The 21,322-nt window shown below is 42.7% G+C and overlaps 1 protein-coding gene across 2 annotated transcripts in view; it reads left to right on the forward strand.

The window, feature by feature from the left end:
* MARCHF8 (membrane associated ring-CH-type finger 8) overlaps positions 1 to 21,322 on the forward strand; it is a 79,459-nt gene extending 58,137 nt beyond the window's left edge. Inside the window, exons 3-7 of one of the 2 annotated variants that reach the window (XM_075717438.1) lie at positions 8,029 to 8,108; positions 8,414 to 9,259; positions 11,189 to 11,369; positions 15,807 to 15,954; positions 18,437 to 21,322. In XM_075717438.1, coding sequence (XP_075573553.1) covers positions 8,029 to 8,108; positions 8,414 to 9,259; positions 11,189 to 11,369; positions 15,807 to 15,954; positions 18,437 to 18,741 — 1,560 coding nt within the window. In that variant the 3' untranslated portion in view covers positions 18,742 to 21,322. The remainder of the gene's footprint in view (positions 1 to 8,028; positions 8,109 to 8,413; positions 9,260 to 11,188; positions 11,370 to 15,806; positions 15,955 to 18,436) is intronic. The other variant, XM_075717440.1, reaches the window with a different exon arrangement.

Raw genomic sequence — 21,322 nt, forward strand, 5'->3', positions numbered from 1 at the left:
ATACGAGCCGCACAGAGAAATAATGAAGCTTTATAGAAGCTTCGTCCTCTAAATATAGATGAAATTGACCCTAAAACACAGCTAGTCACTGAGAGCAGCTAAAAAAGGGATTTTCACAGTGGTGGTAATTCATGCCCTCTGCTCTTCAATAAAGGAGTTGTGCTCACAAGCGGATTAAACGAGGTCACTAACAGAGCTGGTCTGTAAACAGTTGTCCTCAGATTAGTGATATTGTTTACCTTTAAAGTGTCTGATATATCCCGAAACTGATGATGTGGCATATGGAAATATCAGGTCATCTGTGTGCTGTTCTGTCATCTGATTGCTCTGGAGGGCTGATTTTAGCATAGTGGGGAAGCGCTCTGTAGTCTTACTCTGGTGGCCCTCTAAGGGGTAGCCTTTGACAATGCTAATACTGCGATCACAGCAAAGGAATCAGAAGTGCACTGCTTAAAAAATGTAAGTGCTTTGTCTTTTCTGAAGGCCTGTGCAGTTTTATCTTTTGAGTAGAAGCACACTGTAAAGTATTAAATTATTCTTGGGCTGAATGGCAGCCAGTGCAGATGCAATGTGGTAGCCTAAGCTTGCTATGAAATTTAAAGTCCATTTGAGCTGTTCATCAGCTTGGAACAGATTTAGAAAAGCATATGAATACACACGTCCACTGTTGCCTGAAGGTTTGATGGATTCAGTGAGCGTTCGTCCGTAGAAAAGCAGTCCAGGTTTTTCAGTCACAGAGCTTAGCTATCCTGTAGTCTATGAGATGACCAAAGCTTACTGAAAAGAACTGCTGCTTGAAGGTGTTCTGCTCAGGTACAGGAGCCTGGGGGTAGGGAAAGAGAAGTTACTTAAAAAAATAATAATAATAAAAAAAATCCATCTACTGGGCTATTGGGGAGAGGAAAAGACAGGAAAAATTGTACAGTGTGAAGATTAAGGTATGCTCTTTTCCCCACCCACGAGAGCAAGTAATCTCATGCTGGGGCATGGTGCAGTCATTTTTCGTAGGAAGTGCGAAAGTCTCCCTGTGCTGTGATAAATCTCCTCTCCTGGGGTTGGATTCTTAATTTCATATAGGTATGAGGGCACCCTCTGAAGGAGGAATGTGCAGGAGTTGCCTTTCCTCTTTTGTTCCCTCAGTCCGTTCAAGGTATTATGAGGAAGATTTTAAAGTCAAAGGGACGTATTTTTTGTTTCTTCTTCTTCTCCCTGCACAACCCGTGTAGCTGTTACTGGGTTTAGTCAACGTTAATCCTGTGCTATAGGCAGGTTGAGTTATGCTTGGGGAGATTTTGAAAGGATAGATAGCCTCCTTTTTCCGGTGCCTTCAGCTCTGGTATCGCTAGAGAAAGTTCTTGCCAGAATCCTCCTTTAGATTTCTTTAGGAAGAATGAGGGGAAGCTGATTTCAGCTTCACTCCTAGTTTCTAGACATAATTTTAATTATAGCCATACATATATAAAGTCTGAAACAAAGTTCTTCCAGCAGCTGACTGCTGGTCCCTATCAAATTGTTGCCAGAATTGTATGATGGAGTTGATCATCCTGAAAATTTCAAATGCCTCTCTCCCACATCTCGCACCCCCACCCCCACCGCCAGTTTTTTAAACCACTCTCCATTCCAATAATGCATCTTATCCCAGCTAAAGACACTTGATTTTAATATGTGCTGGAAGTCAAAATGGACAAGTCTGGTAGGGAGAATTTAATGGAGAAGACCAGAAGTTACTGATGTTTGATCCTGCCATGTTGTTATTTAGGAAGAGCTTTCAAAAACAGCCTGTCTGCCCTTTACAATGTCCAGTCTGTCTGTAGGTGGCCTGTTCTGGCTATCTCAAGTGCCAGGTTAGTAAACTCAGCACAGCTGGTTGGTCTTGTTGCACTGCTGCCGGGGCGTGCTAGTTCAGCTGGAGGCCTCCTTTGGCATATGTGCAGTGAAATGACCATGTCTGTTCCACAGATGAGTTTTGGAGACTTTACAGCTGCAGTGCACTTTAGCGAGAGCCATCAGCCAACATGTACGTGGGATACAGCACTTGCTGAAAGCATAAGAACGCAAATATGTTGCATCCTGGTGGATGGCTGGAGCCAAGCAATTATATTTGTTACGCAGTGGCTCAAGAGAAATGATGGATGTGTCCCTTGGGTTTAATCGAGGCCTCCCTGCCTGCCTTCAGCCCAGGCTCAGAACTTCTCAGCACAGCCGGCAGAACTGAATTTTGCTTCTGTGGATGAGACGGGGCTGCGGCTGCCCCTGTCAAAGGGAGGGGAGGTGAATGGGGCGGGGGTGGCACAGAGTCAGATTCCCTGAGTCTCTTCGTAGATGTCCTTTCCCTGTCTGAAGACTAGCCAAGTTAGCTGTGGAGCACATTGCAGTGGCACTTGGTACCTTTTCTCACAAGGCCCCCCATCACTGTTGTTTTCTTTCCTAGATCACTGCCTGTACCTAGATCCTGCCAGAGGAACAGGTATGGGGTGGTTGGTCTTGGTTTCTGTAGTGTAAACTAAGGAAGGAGCAGAGCCTGGGGCTTTCTCTGCCTCTGGAGATGTACCATGCAAGATAAGTGCCTGCCATGTCCATGTCTAGCAGCAGTCTTGCCTTCTTAATACCCATTTAAATAGGATCAGTGTGAGAGAGGTAAAATAGCTCTTTGGCAATGAGGTCTTCTAAAACACAGGGCATGATAACCATCCCTCTGATTCTGTCTTTCCCATGTGCTTCTGCCATATTCGTCACTGTGATGTGTTAATACCAGGAGAGACAAACCTGATTCAAACAAAACTCCCAGTGGTCCATTGCAGATGGCAGCACCGTGATCTCGGTGCTGAAAAAGCATCGCAGTGCAGGGGGATTGCTTGGGGCCAGCGGTGGGGGGATTAAAGGTAGTGGGCCTCGATCACGAGTTGTGCTTGGGACAGGAAAACTCCAGGGCAGTGGTGGGAGATGTCTCCACTTAGCCAACACCTCCTGTGGTTAGCTGTGTCTCTTTAATACCCAGAGGGACTGGTGGTAGTTGGAGTTGGCTCAGTGGAGATGACCATCACTGTGCTCCTGTTATTCTCACAGGGGAAGGAGGCAGACAGAAACTGCTGCGATGGGCTAGTGGCACTGAAGACATCCTCTAGCATCAGTCTTTTTGAGAGCCCGTGCAGCTGCCTTTTAGGATTTTTATTGCTCTCTTTTTTTTTTTTTTTTTTTTTTTTAGCCCAGCAGAAGAGCATAGTTTTGAAATGGGTTCATCACAGTGGAAAATAAAGGCAAACCCATAGGCAAAATGCCAGGTTGCAATTTAGGTTGTGGAGTGTTTGGCTCCTTGCTCTATTGCTAAATTTGTATTTGTCTGAAGCTCCATGTGCTGCAGGTCCTCCTCAGTAAAAGACTTAAAATTGCACTGCTTGTCTCTAACCCTTTGTCTGCTCAAAGGAGAGGTGTGCTCCATTATTAAATGTGTATAGTGCTTAGTATGTTAGTTCCAGGTCCTTAGCTGAGACTTCTAGGTGTTTTTGTAGCACAAATAGGAGGGCCACAGTATTGTTCCTATTCATGTGACACCTAGAAATTAGGAATTTTGCAGGTGTGGGGGGAAACTTTTTTTTGCTTCCCTCAGGCTTCCAATCAGTGGAGGAATTCTTATGGAGTTAAGTTGTTTCTACCTTTTTACCTTCAGTGAATAATTTGATAAAGTTTTTAGAAAGTGAGATAGGCCCTCTTTAAAATGACGTATAATTGCTACTACTGAAGAGCAGCCCAGGGTGAGACAACAGCAACTATATCCAGAAGTGCCATCTCAGATAAGCAGGTTATCTTGGAATATACCCAAGCCATTGACATGTTCACTGTGGCTCACTTCAAAGATGACTTTATTTTTTAGGCAGGGTGGGGTTTTTGGTGTGCAGCAGGCAGTCACAAATACGTAATCAGAAAAGGCTGAGTTCTTTCACCAACAGATGGCACTGTTCATGGAGCGGGGGCAGAAGGAGAACAACCAGCTATGGCAGCACATTATATATATATACACATATGTACATATATATATATATGCACGCACACACACACATATATAAAAAGATACATATTTCTTCATGATGGCAACCCTCCAGAGAGCTGTAGGCTTCCAGGGATTGCTGCCTTCAGAGTCACTGTGATTATCTAAACACCAGTGCAGAAGGCCACACTGTGACCTCACTGAATTGCATTAGATGGGAATGTCAATATACACAATTAACTAACTATTGACCTTTAGTCCTGAGCTATTTTAGGCAACCAGTCTGGCTGTACAGGGTAACTCAAGAGCACATAGCTCCAAGGCTTGTCATTGGAGGTGATAGTCCTCCATGCGAAGGGCGTGAAAGTCCACAGAGATTCAGCCAGTGGTTCTGGGGTTAGAACGGTCGAATTCAGGCTGTCAAGGCTTGGGCTAGCCATCACATAATGAGCATGACAGAAACCTCATATGACAAGGAGTGCTTTAAAACCTACTGCTGCTGTCACCATCGTAAGGAGCCAGTTCAACCAAAGGTGCTGCTACTTGGGAGGCTCCTGCTGGGGTATTTAGGATGGTGTGTGTGCCGGAAGCTACAGAGCGGTGAAGGCTTGGATTGCTTACTTTCCCAGACTCTTCAGAGCTGAGCTTTGCATAGGAGCAATGTCAGAGCTCCGCAGTAACTGGATCCACCTCGCTGTCGCATTCGCCCGTCACTTTGCCTCTTCTTTGCCCTGTTCTGGCCCAAGGCTGCCAGTGTTTCTTTTTTTCTGTGGCACCTCTCTGCCTGATAGCTGCCGTATCTGAGTCAGTAAACCCAGGCGAGCTGTGTGGACTGGTGAGTGTCAGCTGCATGCACCTCTGCTTCTAGGACTGGCAGAACTTACTTCTTGGGCTCTTGGCAACAGCTTGCATTTTACTATGCTCTGTTATTGTCAGTGAGTTGTGCCTCGCCATTAGGGGCTCATTGCTCTAACCGACTGGTGTTCCCCTGGCAGCTGAAGCTAGGGAAGTGACTGGCATTAAACAAGCTCAGTAAAAGAAGTGGGTAGTTTTACCTCACCTCACTCTCCTAATCTGATTTACAATGCAGTTGCATAATAGTTTCAGAAGCAAAAAGTATGGGAGGAAAGGAGGACAGACTGAGAGACGGGAGGCTCATTGAACCACAGCTTTTGGTGGTAGCCACAGCTTAAACCGAGGTGGGGCATAACTTCCTCCAGTGTTTTGTTGTTCCACTTCGTGGTGCCTTTCCAAGTGTGTTAACTTCTTTTCATATTTTGGTTGCATTTGCATTATGTATAAAGATGGAGCAAAGGACCTCCTACATTGAAGCAGGAAGATAGGAGGAAGAGGAAATGTGCCTCAGATGTGGGGTTTTTGCAAGCTGTCCTGAACAGTGCTGGCATCTAGAAACAGAATAGTAAGCTTGAAATGCAGATTAAATTCTACAGTTTCTTGTTTGTCCTAGCCAAACTTGATTTCCCAAGTGGTGAGACTTTGACACTGTCTTGGTGCCAGGCAGTTGGATCAAGTAACCAGTAATGTGGTTTCAGAAGGGAAATTTTGGATCATTGAATCTAGTCGTCCGCTACTAGACTGTCACATCATATATACCACTGTGTTTTTTTGGAAAGCTTCATTGCTAAAGCAAAGGAGTAGAGAGATTAGATTCATTCTAAGCAGGTTACCTTCTATGATTTGCTCATAACATAAAACCTGAGACAGATTTATTAATTGATTTGTGACTTCAGTTCCAACAATATATGACTCTCTTTCCATGGCAGAATGCAACGTGCTGTTTTACTGGTTCAATATTTTGTTCTTAGAAGATTGCTAAATATGTCTTTTTAAATAATTCATTATTTAAGTCTTATTAATTTTCATTTGCATAATTATAGCAGCAGATTATAGTGTGTCAGGTCTTTCACTAACTTGTCAGTCTTTCTTTTAGAAAAAGTAATTACTGCACAACTCTTTTTAAAAGATAGGATTTGAAGTCAGAGATGTCCCGGCTTTTAGGAGAGGTTAAGCATCAAATAGAGAACAAATTTCCAAGTAATACCTGCGTTCACCTCACTGTATGATCAGCATCCTATCTCATTAGCATGTGCAAGTGGTGTAAAATGTAAAGAACCAGTTTCCAGCAAAAAGCTAATAATTGATCTTTAAGTCTTTAATTTGTTTTGTCACAGTCATAACATAGTTCAGTTTGCTGGCCCAAGGTTATTCTCTTGGTTTTTATTCTATACATGTACCCAGATGGGTAGGATGTGAAATAAGTTACAGTGTCTTGCTACAGTAGGTCAAGAGGTGTGTGCTTGAGTCTTGCCCTTCACTCTTGCAGACCCAGCTGCAAATGGATACCTGTTTTTTCAGGCTCCGTGCACCTGAGACATCCCAGTCTGAGGCCAGATAGTTTGCTCTCTGTAGTGCTGTTGGCTAGAGAAACAAAACCTTAACAGATGAGTCCTGTAACATGGAAGATGATGGTTGTATCTGTATTTATAGAGTAGCATGTGTATCGTAGTATACCCATCTTCTCTCGCAAAGAAAGAGGAGTAGATTGTGTGACAAGGAACCTTGCTTTTGCTATGAGAGTGTAAAAGCCTGCAGCGGCCTTGTTTAAATATACCATAGGGGCTTTTAATAAATTAAGCATAGAATTGAAGAGACCTGAGAAAGATATAGTGAGTGTGTGTTGCACCATGACCAGAGATGATCAAAGCAGTGATGACTGAGATAGCTCTGGCATCTCAAGCTGAAGTACAGGGCTGGGCACAGCATGCTTCTGTGGCAGCACACCTTTCGTGACCTGAGGTCTCTCCTTGTCTGGTTTTGTGCACTTGCCTGGCTCAGGTCTGTGCTGGCTTTGCTGGACTTTGTGCAGTCCAGCGTAGTGTTGACACTTGTGTTGTTCCGCTGATTGCGTTGTTCCTTCCTGGGTTTCAGGCTTTGCTTTGCAGATCAACAGAGCTGTAAACCTTTGTTTGAATTTTGAAATGTGAGCCGTGTTTTGCAGTGGTGGGTGAGTGGCACAGCCTATCCAGCAGCTGTGGAACATGGGAGAACCAGGTGTAAAGATTCTCTATTACAAGGTTATCAACGCAGGTCTTCTCCTTGCCAAAACCTCTAGGAAGAGTCAAGAAGTTTCTGTTAGTGACCCACAGAATACAGCAGCAGAAGAGGCCTGTAATAATAGCCCATTGAGTTCCAACTCTGAGACAATGATCGTTCTTATCGTATTGATTTTAGAGTCTTGTCTTTTAAGTGTTAAATATGCCAAGAGCATAACTTTTTTTTTTTTTTTTTTTTTTTGAGTTAGTTCAGCAGAATTGAATTATTCAGTTATTCTGTTTCTTGCTGTGCTCTTGCTGGGTCTTACGCATTTGACTGCTGCCACACCTCTTCTCCAAGTAGGTGGAGGTCCCTGTCAGAGTAAGAGCGGGATGAAAGGCCTCGCAAAGTACAAAGAGTACTTCAGGGAATGGTCTGGTTTGGCAGATGGTGCTTGTGTGCATATGCTAGTTTGGAAAATAAATCCCCAAACAGTGTCCGAGTTACTGAATTACTGATGGCTCTGTCTTGTGAAAAAAAAAAAAACCAAAACCCAAGCCTCTAATCTCTTGTCATCATTATAAGTGGAAGGATTAGCTATTATGTGGTAGCTAAATTCCGACTAGTCTATACACACACCTCCATCTAATTATTCTAATTACTGTAGCATTGCTCATTTCCTGAGCTATTGTTCTGTGCAATGTCTGACAGCTGGCAGGTTCTGCTCCAGAGATGGCTGCATTTGACCTTGGGGCAAAACGTTTCTGTTCTGATTACTATTTTTCCAAGGATGAGGCTGTATGACCTCCCTTTCTAGCATTTGACAGTAAAGCCACTTTCTTGGAACTAGCCCTTGAATATCTGATGTAGAGTGATATCTGACTCCATATGCTGTGTTTAACCCTGAAGGTGATTGCTATGCATACCAAACTCTTCCAAGTTGTGACTTGCTTTTGTTTGTTTGTTTGTTTGTTTTAATTTCACTGCAGGCTGGAAGTCCAACTTCTATCTCTGCCCCTCATAGCTTCTCTCGGACTTCTGTTACACCATCCAACCAGGACATCTGCAGGTAAAGTGTGTTGTTTGCATGGATACAGTGAGGCTCGTGCAAGGTTCAAATTAAGAGAAAACAAAACTGGAAAAACGCATGTATGGGGAAGTAAGCGATGTGGGGTTCCCATATGAAGCATCCCATTTGTTTGACTCGACTGCTGTCTAACACTGCTTCGTTGAATCCCACTGACTGTTTGGCCCCGCTATTTTTGCCATTCCCACACTAGCCATAATTCTCATTTCTTCACTTTTAATTATATGTGTTCTCTTATGTAATTGTGTTTTACTTTCTGTGCTTTTATTCCACTGTTCTGCATGCAGTTCCAGTGCAGTGTTTTCTGAGTGTTGTCATCACAGTCCAGTGCAGTCTGCTGTTGTCTTGAAAAATCCTCACTGCCAGAGCCCTCTGACACAAGGGGTCACTGTGACAGTAATCTGTCAGGACACGTTACATGCAGCAAAGAGAAACTCCCGTGGGCAGGATCGGGGCCAGGCACTCAGGTCTGCTAAGAATGTAAAGCCCGCCCGCACTCTGAAATTCTCCAAGTCCCTCAATGACATGGACCAGAAGGCGCAGAGCACCAGTGAGTGCTTTGACTATGTGGAGCGAACACGCTCAGAAGGCAAATTGACCCCGACTCAGGAGCAGTGTTTAAGGATTAACAAATTTCATCTTAAAGAGAGAAAACCGCTGAATCTCAGGCCTCTTTCTTTTAGCAATTCTAAGCACTCCTACATCCCTTCCCTTTCCAACTACTCGAGTGCATCGGGAGGAGCAGAGAACCACAGTGCTGTACATATCCCCTTGCTGGAGGACAAAGTGGACCATGACACCTCAAGGAGCAAAAAACTGTTGCGTTACCTTTTTTCCTTCTCCCACACCTCCAGCACCAGCAGCCTGCATAAGTTCCATGAACTGGAGAGCTATTCCAGTCACTTCCAAGCTGAGAAATCCTCCAGCGTGCTGGTGGAAAGCACAGACTTCTGCTCTGATGATATGGGAGATGATGACGTCTTTGAGGACAGCACCTCAGTGAAATTGAAAACAAAAGAGCAGCGGGCGCCGCTCTGTTCAGTTGAGAAGGACAGTGACCTTGACTGCCCTTCCCCCCTCTCAGAAAAATTCCCCCCTCTCTCCCCTGTGTCTACATCGGGGGATACCTGCAGGTTGGTTTACCAGAGAACCGCCTACCTTCGAGCCTCCCATGTGCGGTGGTGACCGTTCTTCTTTCCCCTACCTTTGTGCTGTTTCTGTCTTTTCTTTCACCCTGTCACCTTGCTTTAATATGTGCGATTTGAAGCATGCAGCCTTCTCTCTGCCGTCCTGCACCCCTCTGATGCACTTAACAAGGCTACTAAACAAAAGAATTTCCTTTGGAGTCAAATAAATTCTCTTGCAATTTGTTTCAGGTTTGGGGTTCTGAGATGGTATTTTTCTCTTATCAGTGCCCAAACTGGGAATATCATGAGAGAATCAGCTACGCATATTAAAGGCCAAGCTGAACACGTCTTAGCTTTTAATGAGCAACATGTTGACCTGACAGTCACTGCTGGTTTGGTCAGAGGGTGGGGAGTCAGGAGGAAAACAGACTGTTTGAAAATTGCTTCTGAGATCAGGTCAATATAGCTTACGATTTTTTTTTTTTTTTTTTTAAATTTTTTCCTTGCAGTTTGTATTCCACCACACTCTTTTATTTGTAAAGGGCTTTCTGGATGCATTAGTCAAAAGGGGGATTTGAGCACTGGGTGTTAGTGGTGGGCCTGTGTGAGGTCCAAAAAGGATGGGCATCCTTGTTGCAACTACAGAGGATTAGTCGTGCACAGGTGGTGGGAACAGCCAGCTCTAACTGTGTTCATGGTGACTTGTCTGCAGGACTGCCCCATCCCAGCTCCTTTTTGGCTGAGGAGCAGGAGTCGCCAAGTACAGGAGCAAATGTCCCGTCCCTCTACCTAGCATTTTACTATCCTAATCTTTCTTCTCCCTGACAGCACTTTCTGAAGCTGGCTTTGTTACTACTTGCCAATATTATTTGATTTCCCCCCTCATTACCAGCAAAATCTAGTTCCATACCAGCTTGTCATCAACAAGATGCTGTTGTAATCCACCCACTCCTTCATTTCCACTTGCCAGCTATCAGCAAGGTCGCAAGAGGCAAGATGCTACACAGCAGTAAGGGATTTCAGTAATAGACAGGGATGGCAGCATGCCATGACATACTTCACATATGCTTAGTAACTTACATTCATTCCCTGAGCTCCTTACCATCCCCCTTTCAATTCATGACCTATTCCACATGGTTAGAAGGACTTAGTGGTGTTTGATGCAACCCAAGGGTTGTGTGTAAATTGAAGCTGGAAATCAAATGCCAGCACCTGGTAGTAACACTATCTTGGGTGTCCCTGCTGTCTGCACAGTTAGGCTGTAAGGAAAATGGGGAATTTTGCAGATCTCATGCTTCTTTAGCAGCTCATGCAAAGTAAGAATTGGAGAGCAAAACCATTAGTCCGTTTAGAATAGGTGTATTTTGGGGAGATTCCGTGCTGTAGCCTTGCAGTGTGGATCTGTCTCTCAGCAATTGGCACTGGAAATAATCACTTCTCTTGTGCAAAATCCAGGCTAAATTAACTCTTCGTGATACTGGGGTGGGCTGTTTCACCATTGGTTTGGGAATTTTGTTTTATCTGCTGTTTCAGATCGTAATCCATGAGTGGCTATACCTCTCTATGCGTATTTTGTCTTGGAAGTGCTGTCTGATCTGTTTAAATGCTATTTTCAGTTAAGTGCTATTGTTCTAGATGAAGCGTTGCCATTTCTTACCCTGTTTTTTCTTTTGGATACTGCAATTCTGTCAGGCTTTGTGTGTCCGCCTCATCTGTTAGAAAGCAGCTGTCTAGTTAGCAGTGTTTTGTCCCTGTGTATGTGCTTGCGCAGCAATGGAGTTCTTTAGTTTTAGCTCCTTTATGGAACACAACCCTTTGATATGTATGTCTCAGGATCCTCAGTGGAGAACCGTGTGTGATCACAGATATTACATGCCTCTTCCACATCCTTTCTGCTTCCTCTTCTCCTAATGAGCAGCTTTGCTTCTGATTCAGGATATGTCACTGTGAAGGAGATGATGAGAGCCCTTTGATTACCCCCTGTCACTGCACGGGAAGTCTTCATTTTGTACACCAAGCCTGCCTGCAGCAATGGATCAAGAGCTCAGATACACGATGCTGTGAACTGTGCAAGTATGAGTTCATCATGGAGACAAAACTGAAGCCTTTGCGAAAGGTAGGCACAAGACCTGCTTCCCCAAGGAAATGCTTTGTTAAACACAGATCCGCTTTGAGAAGAGGCTGTCCTTGCCCATGAGCCCACAGCACCCCCCATGTATTTATCATGTTTCTGTGGCTCCTTAGGAAGTCTGGTCAGTTTTGTATAGGTAAAAAAGGATTTAAATTAACACTCAGCCTGGCAAATTCAACATCAGTGGAATCCAGCTCTGAGAGTTAGCTACTGCAGCCCAGCAGCTCTCTGTGTGGAAATGTACATATATACACACACACATATACGTATGTGCATGCAGAAACCTGATTTTTTTCTTTACCGTTACAGTTTAGAGCTGATGCACAAAGGTATTTGCTCTGCAGTTATCCACATTTTTTAAAAATATTTAGGTTTTGTCCTAGTTTCAGCTGGGATAGAGTTAGTTTTCTTCCTAGTAGCTGGCATAGTGCTGTGTTTTGGATTTAGTATGAGAAGAATGCTGATAACACACTGCTGTTTTAGTTGTTGCTAAGTACTGCTTATGCTAGTCAAGGACTTTTCAGCTTCCTGTGTTCTGCCAGGTGCACAAGAAGCTGGGAGGGGGCACAGCCAGGACAGCTGACCCAAACTGCCCAAAGGGCTATTCCATACCATATGGTGTCATGCTCAGTATATAAGCTGGGGGAGTTGGCTGGGGGGCAGCAATCGCTGCTTGGGTATTGGTTGGCAGGTGGTGAGCAACTGCACTGTGCATCACTTATTTTATATATTATTATTAATGTTATTATTTTGCCTTCTTTTTCTGTCCTATTAAACTGTCTCTCAACCCACGAATTTTACTTCTTTTTCTTGATTCTCTCCCCCATCCCACTGGGGAGGGCAGGGAGTGAGCGAATGGCTGTGTGGTATTTAGCTGCCTACCAGGTTGAACCACAGCAGTTTTGTATTACTGTTAATCTGCTTTAGTTTGCTGCTCTGAGATCCATATGGCTTTTAAGTTATCTTGAAAATATGAGGATTTCAAGTTAAACTTACTTTAAATCACACTTTCTGAGGGTAATTTTGTTAAAATTTGTGGCTTTTTTCTTTTTGAATGCGCAAACCTATTTTAGTGAAAATGCTACAGTGTAAGTAGAAGAAAGTTCACCAATAAGTGTGTTTTCATTTTTACCTTTTCTTAGACTGTGAATTAGTAGGTTTTAGTACTTCAGGTTGCTAGAACCTGTGTTTTTGTTTTATAGAAAAGTACCTTTTATAAATCTGGTGACTTAAAGTATAGGTACTTAAATGCTACTTGTATTGTGAGGCCAGTTTTGCGCTTATATCCTTTCTGTTCTCTCACATCCTCCGGACTTTCAATTTCAATTGGACCTTACCATCAGGTTTTTGAGATGGAAGTCACTGGTATTCTTAGCACAGACAAATCTTGCCACGTCTACCAAAGTGGAAGAGGTTAATAATAATAACCTCAGTCTGGAACTAGGATAAATGAGAAACATTAAATTCAATTATGATGAGTCTAAATCATGTAGGGTGGGAAGTCTGGACTGCAGGCATCCAAAAGCTGTTATGAGAACTTATCCAATTCCTAAAAGTGACTCTTAGCAGAAAATAGAGCAGATTTCAAACACCTCTTATTTTTTTTATGGAGATGTATAGTCTGCAAAGTGTATAGCTTAGCGTATTCAGTTGATAGGACAACTTCTGCTTATTACTGTGGTGAATTGTTGCCTTCTAAGAACTGCAGTTTTTTTCGTTGGTAGCCCCTTGGCACAGTGTGTAGTGCCTCTGAGCTGTAATATTGGCCGTTATCTATAGGCTCTGTTATCTACACAGCCAATACATTGGACAGCCCAGCCATAGGACATTAAAGAAATTACTCTAGAGAATTCCAGGTTAAAAGAGTTGTTGTAGTTGGCAATTGGCTGCTGTTTTTTCTGTGCTTTCTCTGCCTGGAGTGGGTGGGAAGCATTTTCTGACTATTTGTGCCCTGTTAGAAAAAGCTGTTGGGCACCTTCAGAACTGAGTCACTCAGCATCATTAGTTATGTCTGAACAGGTCATCTGTGGAAAAGAGACCAGGTGCCAGAAGGTAGGGACAGAGCCATAAACAGAAGGAGGAGGAGGAATTTACATCTCAAATATATCTAAAGAGTCTTTTTAGAGGTTCAGCTACAGCCAGATGATGAGCTGCATCTGTATCTTCAACTCAGCCTTTATGGTATCCTGTCAGTCAGGAGAAAATAGTCTGGAACTGGTGATTATGAACAGGATGGGACAAATAATAGGGTTTGTGCTTGTCTGTAGGGTAGAAATGGAATTAAACTTCCTCAGCATCTTAAGGTTGTATTGCAGCATTGGGCTATTCAAACGCTAAGTTACTAAGGGAAGAGGATGAGAAACAAAACGTGTCATGGTTCAAGTAAAGATGAGGAGAGACAAGAGAAGGATGCTCCATTTTAAAATTTCAATGGAAAAAGAAGAAGACATGAAATTTTCTACTGAATTTTTTGTTGTTAACGACACTTAAAAAAACCCAGAACTGCTCACTGTTTTAACTGGGAAGTGCCACGTGCTTTGTCATCAGAATAATGCAGCAGGGACCTACAGATTCTAGTTTCCTCTCTTGGCTAGTGCATAGTTTGCACAATATATTCTCTTTTGCTGTGCAGTCATATCTCTTGAAGAGATGACATGGTGCAGGTTGGTTTGGTGGCTGTGGAGCCGGCAGTTCACAGGAGGTATTGTCCAGCGGAGAAGCTCAAGCTGTGGAACAGAAAAGAGAAATATAAATCAGTCAAAACACAAGTCCTCATGGCTCTGTAAAAGCATTCACAAATAGATTTCACATGCTTACTTTTTGACAAAATAAATTAATTAATTTATACTTTCTGTTAGAAGTAAACACATCAAAAGTAAACAAAAACAATTTTCTGTTTAAAATACAACACCCAAAGGGAATGCTTTGTACAATCTTTTTCTAAGAAGATTGAAAGAATATAGCTGTCTAGCATGTCATTGCTGGAAGCCTTCAATTCTTGTGCCACGATGAGATTTGGATGCCCACAGAATTGGGAGATGTGGCTTGGACTGGCCAAAGAGATTGTTTGTTGGCAAGACAGAGAGGATCACAAAGTCTCTGTATCAGGGTTCAGTCATTCTTGTATTTGTAGCAGTGGAAACAATATTTCAACATACTGGGTGATCTCAATCATACCACTCAGGTCATCCTCACTCTCTTCTCGTTATTCCTCCTTTCCAAAGTCCTCTTTTTCTGGAAATTATTCTGGGAGACATCAAATGCACCTCTCTAGAAACACATAGGTATGTATGAGAAGCTTATGTGTCCCAGCATATATTTTGTGAAAGTGTGAGAAAAGCTCATCTTAACTCTCTGTTCCAAGCGGATATGCTGAGGGATGTGTATCTCACATTCAAGAACTTCCATCATAGATATAGGGGAAATGGCCAAAAAATAATTAAAAAAACCAAACAAACTAACTTCTGGGTGTCTCAGGTGAAAGAAATAAAAGCTGGTTTTGAACAATTCTTTGCATATTAAGAAATTAAGAATCTATAATAATCTTATGATAATAATTATTATAATTAAATAATAATTGTCTAGTTTTTTTGTGTCTTTCCTAAATGACAGCGACCTGACTGTGTTTTCTGTGTGGGCTGTATAAACATTACTGATAGATGCGGGTCTGGGGATTTAATTTGCTGCGTCCTCTCACTTACAAAAGCTGTCATCCCAGTTCCACTGTATATTCTCAGGGCACATGTATTTGAGTGCACTTGAAACACTGAAAATAAAATGTGGGTGTCGCTGCTGTAAGTAGTGTTAAATATATGTGAAGATTGAATGAAACCGCCAGAGGTAGGAGGTGAGAACTAAACAGCCTTGATCTAAGTGCTAAACAGCCTTGACTGTGCACCGAGGGACTCTAACAGAGCTCAGCGTGAGATGTCGTACATGGACTGGTCAGTCGGATCATGTACCACTTTCACTGCAGTGTTTTATTGCCTGCCTGAGCAAGGGTACCCTTTGCCACTCACGATGCTCAGCTGTGACTGTGGGTACCCGCTGTTGAGCGGGGAACACACGAGGGAGCAGCCTTGCTTGCACCGCACAAGGCCTTGCGTTAGGGTCCATCTGTGCTGGAGTTGCCCCTGCGTGGGTAGGCAGGGTGCGGTGACATTGTGCTGAAGCTCCAGGTCGGAGCTGAGTGCTGGAGGTCCCCTCCGGCTCCAGGCTGGGTCCCATCAGAGCAGGGTGAGCTGCCAGCTGTAGCACACATGCTGTGGTCAGAGCAATAATGCCGTCTGACTTTTAAAATCCGTGCTAGGAGGAAACTGGTGTCCTGCGTGGTTTTTGCTCTTATCAGTGTTCTCTTTTTATACTCTCTGGCAACTACAGTGAACACCTAATCTCTTGTTCTGCTTCTGGGTTTCTTGCCAGTGGGAGAAGCTGCAGATGACGGCCAGTGAGAGGAGGAAGATCATGTGCTCTGTAACATTCCACATCATTGCCATCACCTGCGTTGTGTGGTCTCTCTATGTCCTGATAGACAGGACTGCTGAAGAGATTAAACAGGGACAGACTACTGGTATGTTACTTGCTTATCTCCCACTTACTCTCTTGGAATAATTATTTGTCCTGAATGCAGAGAGGATGCGGAGCATGAACGTGCAGGTAATGTTTATACTTAGACTAGTCAGCTTTAGCCTGAGGTTGGGTTGGTTTAAAAGCACAGTTCTAAAATGATTTAGTTAAATCAGTGTGAATTAATCTGTGGGTGCTTTTTTAAGTTTGTTCAAGTCAATTTAGTTTGCACTTGTGAAATGCACGGATATGAAAGCTAATCCACTGTAGCCAGACACAAAATTGCACTGCCTTAGCTAATTTAGTTTTGAATTGGAACACTTACTGAGCAGGTAGGGACGTAAGCATTTGTTTGCTGCTATGGCTACCTTTTAACTGGGCAAAACCAGAACAGTTTTTAAAAAGAGAAGTAGTAAGAGGAATCTAAATCCAAATCTTTTGAGGTAAATCAACAGGGTGTTCTTTCTGTTCAGTCAACTGTGAGGTGGGTTAGAACAAGTCTCCTGTGAAAGCCATGTTAGACTTGAGAAATTTTTATGAGTGGTTGTGCCTGAAGCAGAAGAAATTCAGGTTGATTCTTAGGACTTCAATCCACGCAAATGAGATGAGGTGCACTGCAATTCATGTAGTGGCTGCCACCCCACTGCAGGGGTGTCTTAACTTCTTGAATAGTAGGTTTTCTTTAGTATGCCAGCTGTAAACTTACCAAACTGAAATCTGTTTACCTGGGTATGCTGGGCTGCAAATTTGCAGCTGTCACGGAACTGTTTCTCAGGCAGCTGAGCTGTCCCTGAAAGTGGGGGTAGAAGGGACGGGGTATCTACTAAGGCTGGGAGCCATTAGAAGGCAAGCTGTCCTTGCTCACACAGCATTGCATGCCAACTAGACATGCAGGTGGAAAATGTTTTGCTGGTAATTGAAGACTGTCATCTAGGGAGGCAGCTGAGCATCAATAAAACTGCAAATCCACAGCACTGTTACAGTCTCTTCAGAGCAGAATCACACTTCAAACTGAACAGTTTTGCTGTCATTTCTCACTTGGGCTATAGTCTGATTGTTCATGACTTCAGTCAGGAAGATGCTTTGAATGAAATCTTTCAGTTTCTGTTCCATCCAACCCCATCTCTTTCATGTACGGTGAAAATTGGCCTTTCAGTGTAAGGTTTCCATATGATAATGAAAAGCATATGCTTTCAAAGATTTATTGTCTCCATGTTATTTTAGCCACTAAATATATTAGATGAACATAAATAGGAGGAATAGTGTGAATATTTAGTACACGTTCTAGTGCCGCCTTTGCTCCCTTCATTTGGATTCTAAATCTGGGCAGTGCTGTAATGAGCTGGGGGGTGTGGGCAGTGTGTGTGGGTATACATTCTGCCTACACGGGGGCAAGCATGTACTATTACTGCCTACAGATGGTATCAGATAGCTCACCTGTGAATCAGAGGTTCAGGTATTAGTCACAGGTGGGATTTCATCAGTAGTCACGCCGCAGTGCCCTTTGTATTTTGGGACTAAGATATTTTCATTCCTCCCACGCTACCATGCATTTCCAAAAGAATACTGGCCTGTATCTTGGTAAAAACATTGAAGACTTGGAAGGCCATGATTTTATTCCCTGAGAAACCTTATAGTGGTTGATTCAGCGTGGTTTCATGTCCATCTTGTGATGCCACTTATCTTTAAAGAGGAGAGAGGCTGGGTAGACACAGGACCCATGTAAGCAGAAGATGTATAAAATGAATAGTCTCTCATTTAAAAGTAGTTGATAGAGATGTAACAAGATGCACTGTCTAAAAGTTCAAGCTAGACAAATTCAGGAAAAGTAATGGTGGTAATTTTTAATGACGGAGGATAAGCTTGCCAGAATGCTTCAGCATCTCCAATGCTTGCAGTTTTGCATCAGAAGAGACACTCTAGTTCAGCTACAAGTTACTGGGTCTGATGCAGATAAAATTTTCTGGTCTGTATAACAAACATGACAAGCTAGATGGTAACAATTGTTCCCTTTTGAGTTTAAAGACTGTGATTCTATGTACTGTGTGATCACAGAGTGGAACAGACTTCTTGTGTCACTGAGTTGAGTCTCCTGCTATGAAGAGGAAGCCATGCCATAGATCCCTTTCATAATCTGATGCAATTTTTGTTTAAAAACAGGTGTAAAAGGACCTAAACGTATTACTGGCTGTTGCCTTGGCTCTGTGATTGTGCTGCACAAGGGCTCAGACACAGAGAATCAGTTGTTTTGTTTTTCCTCTGGTGGCTGAGAACAAATGTGGTATGTGAAGTAGAAGTCTGCATGTGTTTGACTTGAAGTGGGGAAAAAAAAGGCCAGACAGGAAAAATGGCAAAATGAGAATAGTTTGCATGGCCCAAACTCTGTGGCAGTTTCCTTACAGGATGTTTTTGAGAGATCTAATGTAGTCCAGCCAATATTGACCAGGTCCTTTTTCTTTCTTCTTTTTTTATTTTCTTTCTTCCAGGGATTTTAGAGTGGCCATTTTGGACTAAGCTGGTGGTTGTGGCTATTGGTTTCACTGGAGGACTTCTGTTCATGTATGTACAATGCAAAGTGTATGTACAGCTATGGAAGAGACTTAAAGCTTATAACCGAGTAATATATGTACAAAACTGTCCGGAAACTAGCAAAAAGAATATTTTTGAAAAACCTGCACTAATGGAGCCAAACTTTGAAAGTAAAGAAATGCTTGGGGTTCACCATTCAGACACAAACTCTTCACATTACACAGAGCCAGAAGACTGTGCTGCAGAAATCCTTCACGTCTGATTGCTGAGTGGGAAGGGTGTTTCTGTACGTCCTTGAAGATTTAAAATATCATTGTTTACTGCAAACTGCTCTACCTTTTTAAAATCGACTAACAGCTGAGGGCTGGTGGATGAATTTTTTTACATTTGTTTTTTGTTGGAATTTTTTTAAATCCTTTTGGCATATCTGTCAATGTCATCATGGTTGCATACCTCTCAACAATTTGTCTCTCATACTGGCTGATCAAAGAGCCACAGGATACTGGGTAGAATGCGCCTTGGGTTTGGTATCAAGGAAGCCGCTAGTGAACTGTCATCAACTTCACGGAGTCTGTTACTTTAGAAGATGACTCTAAATTATTCTGGAATATGTGTAGAGTGGGGTTTGTTTGTTTGTTTGTTTTTTCTTTAAGCATGATGAAGGAGGTTGTCCCAGACATTGAGGGAGATGAGAGAGCTAGAGTCTAATCTACTGCTAACACTGCCACTAACATTTTGTCTTTGGCAGCAGGTGTAAAATTTTGCTTTACATATCGTGATGAGACTTACAAAGCATATAGCACTTTTAAAAATCTTTATTTTGTAATATGTATGTCAAATGAGAATGAAACTTGAAAGAATGTGTCATTTTTGAAACATTTCTTCATTCTTTACCCCATCTATTCTTCTGGAACGTAAACCTCTTGCCTTATAAAAAAAAAAAAAAAAAATTAAAAAAAATTCCAACCTGTGATTTCCAACACATGCCCACATTAACTTACTAAACATAACACTAAAAAACTCTGCCTCTTTGGGTTTCCTTTGAGGAGCAATTTTTTTCAAAGAATATTGCACTTGTGACTTGTGTGTGGGGAGTAGTGGATGTGTACAGTGTTCATTTTCAGTGCGTAATGGTTCTAGTGCTGTGTTTTGGGCATTGGTTTTGCTTTTTTTTTTTTTTTTCCCAACAGGTCAGACCATCAACACAGCTGCACATGTATACCTGATGTAACTTTCATTCCAAACAATTGCAAAAGGGTTTGTTCCTATACTGGTAAAAATGTGAGCTGTTATGGAAAAAAAAGATACTTAGTCAATACAGCTGAAACTGGTTTTCCTTCTTTAGTGCTGTGTCATGTGTGAATTACCCAAGAATTTGACATTGTACAGGAGATGCTGAGATCAAAGTCTAGGAAGTAAATATTGCACTAAGTGGATGAGTTTAAAAACTGGTTTTAGTCCTGATGCGATGCATTATGTGGTCAGAGAATAGTTTTGTCTGTGCTTTTGAATTTGGGACTGGCTTTTTAATCAGTCAGTCTTCATTAAAGAGAAGGACAGCTTTAAAATCTGTTTGCAGGGCTTTAGATAGAGTTGCTCAAAGCCTGGGGTGTCTGCTGTTAATTCACTTGACCAGTCTGCTTCACTGAACCACTGTCCAGCTTCAATTTAACCAAAGTCTCAGTGCGACTGGAGCAGGAATGAAGCCCCATGAAAAGTCAGCGCATGAGGCCTCTGCATTTGAAAGCTGACTTTCCCTACCGGAGCCCTATCTAAATCTCTGTAAAGTCAACGATAATCTTCTGGTTGGTCTTAGTAGGTGTTGCCTGGACTTCTCGGTTAGATAGAAGCTTCTGTTTGCTTGTTGAGATACTGAACTAAATCCCCAGCTCCAGTTCAGGTTTTACTTAGTCTTTTTCAAGCACAACTTTCATTGGGCAGGTTCTTTTCATAATAAAAGTAGTTGCTTTAAGACTTCCCAAAGAAGAACAGTAAGAGATCAGTGATTTTTTTTTTCCTTAAAATGTAATATTAATTTATTTCTAAATTAATATTTTAAAAGAAGGCAGAGAAGGGACTATGGTAAGAGAACACACACCAGTGGTTTCCGAGACCTGTTAGAGGAAAAGCGTGTGCATGCATGCGTGCCTCTGTGTGATCTCATGCTTGAAGCTTACTGGCTGTGATCGTCATGCACAGCATGGTACCTCGTTCTTGAGATGTTTTAAAATACCCAGACCTCTAGGCAGTCCTAGCAAAGTTGCACTGGCATGGGTTTGTGTACTGTGCTAGGTGTCAGGATGTCCCGTGGTTCCATGATACAAGCAGACAAACCCTGCATACCCTGCTATTACCGGGGCAGCAGTGTTCCTGATGATAGGCATGTAGAGTTTGTTGCCTATGCCTGCCATAATTTAAAGTGCAATTACTCGGGCCCTTTCCTGAACTCTGCTGTGGGTGATCCTCTTCTGTTATGAGAATCCAGATAATACACTGTCTTGTTTTGTTTTCTGTTTTGTTCTGTGAAAAGATTTACTAGATAAACTCAGGTGGGTTAAATATCAGGTCTTGCACACCTTCCTCATGTTCTTCTGAAATGCCCAAGTGCACAAGGCTTACATGTCTGCAAGATGCTCACGTTACAGCTGCAAGATGCACAGAATCAGCTGCTGACTGATGCTGTGCCTGTTCTCATCTGATCTGTGGCCAGTAGGTGAAATGAAAACGGATAAGTTCTGGTATGAAACCTGCTTGTTCTCCAGCTCACACCTGAGAGGCACTGGTGTCTGACCAATGTTCTGACAAGTGCTGATACGGCGTATTGTAATGTGCTGGTCCTGTTT

The sequence above is a fragment of the Pelecanus crispus genome, chromosome 10 (assembly GCF_030463565.1).
Source record: "Pelecanus crispus isolate bPelCri1 chromosome 10, bPelCri1.pri, whole genome shotgun sequence".
Taxonomy (NCBI): Eukaryota; Metazoa; Chordata; class Aves; order Pelecaniformes; family Pelecanidae; genus Pelecanus; species Pelecanus crispus.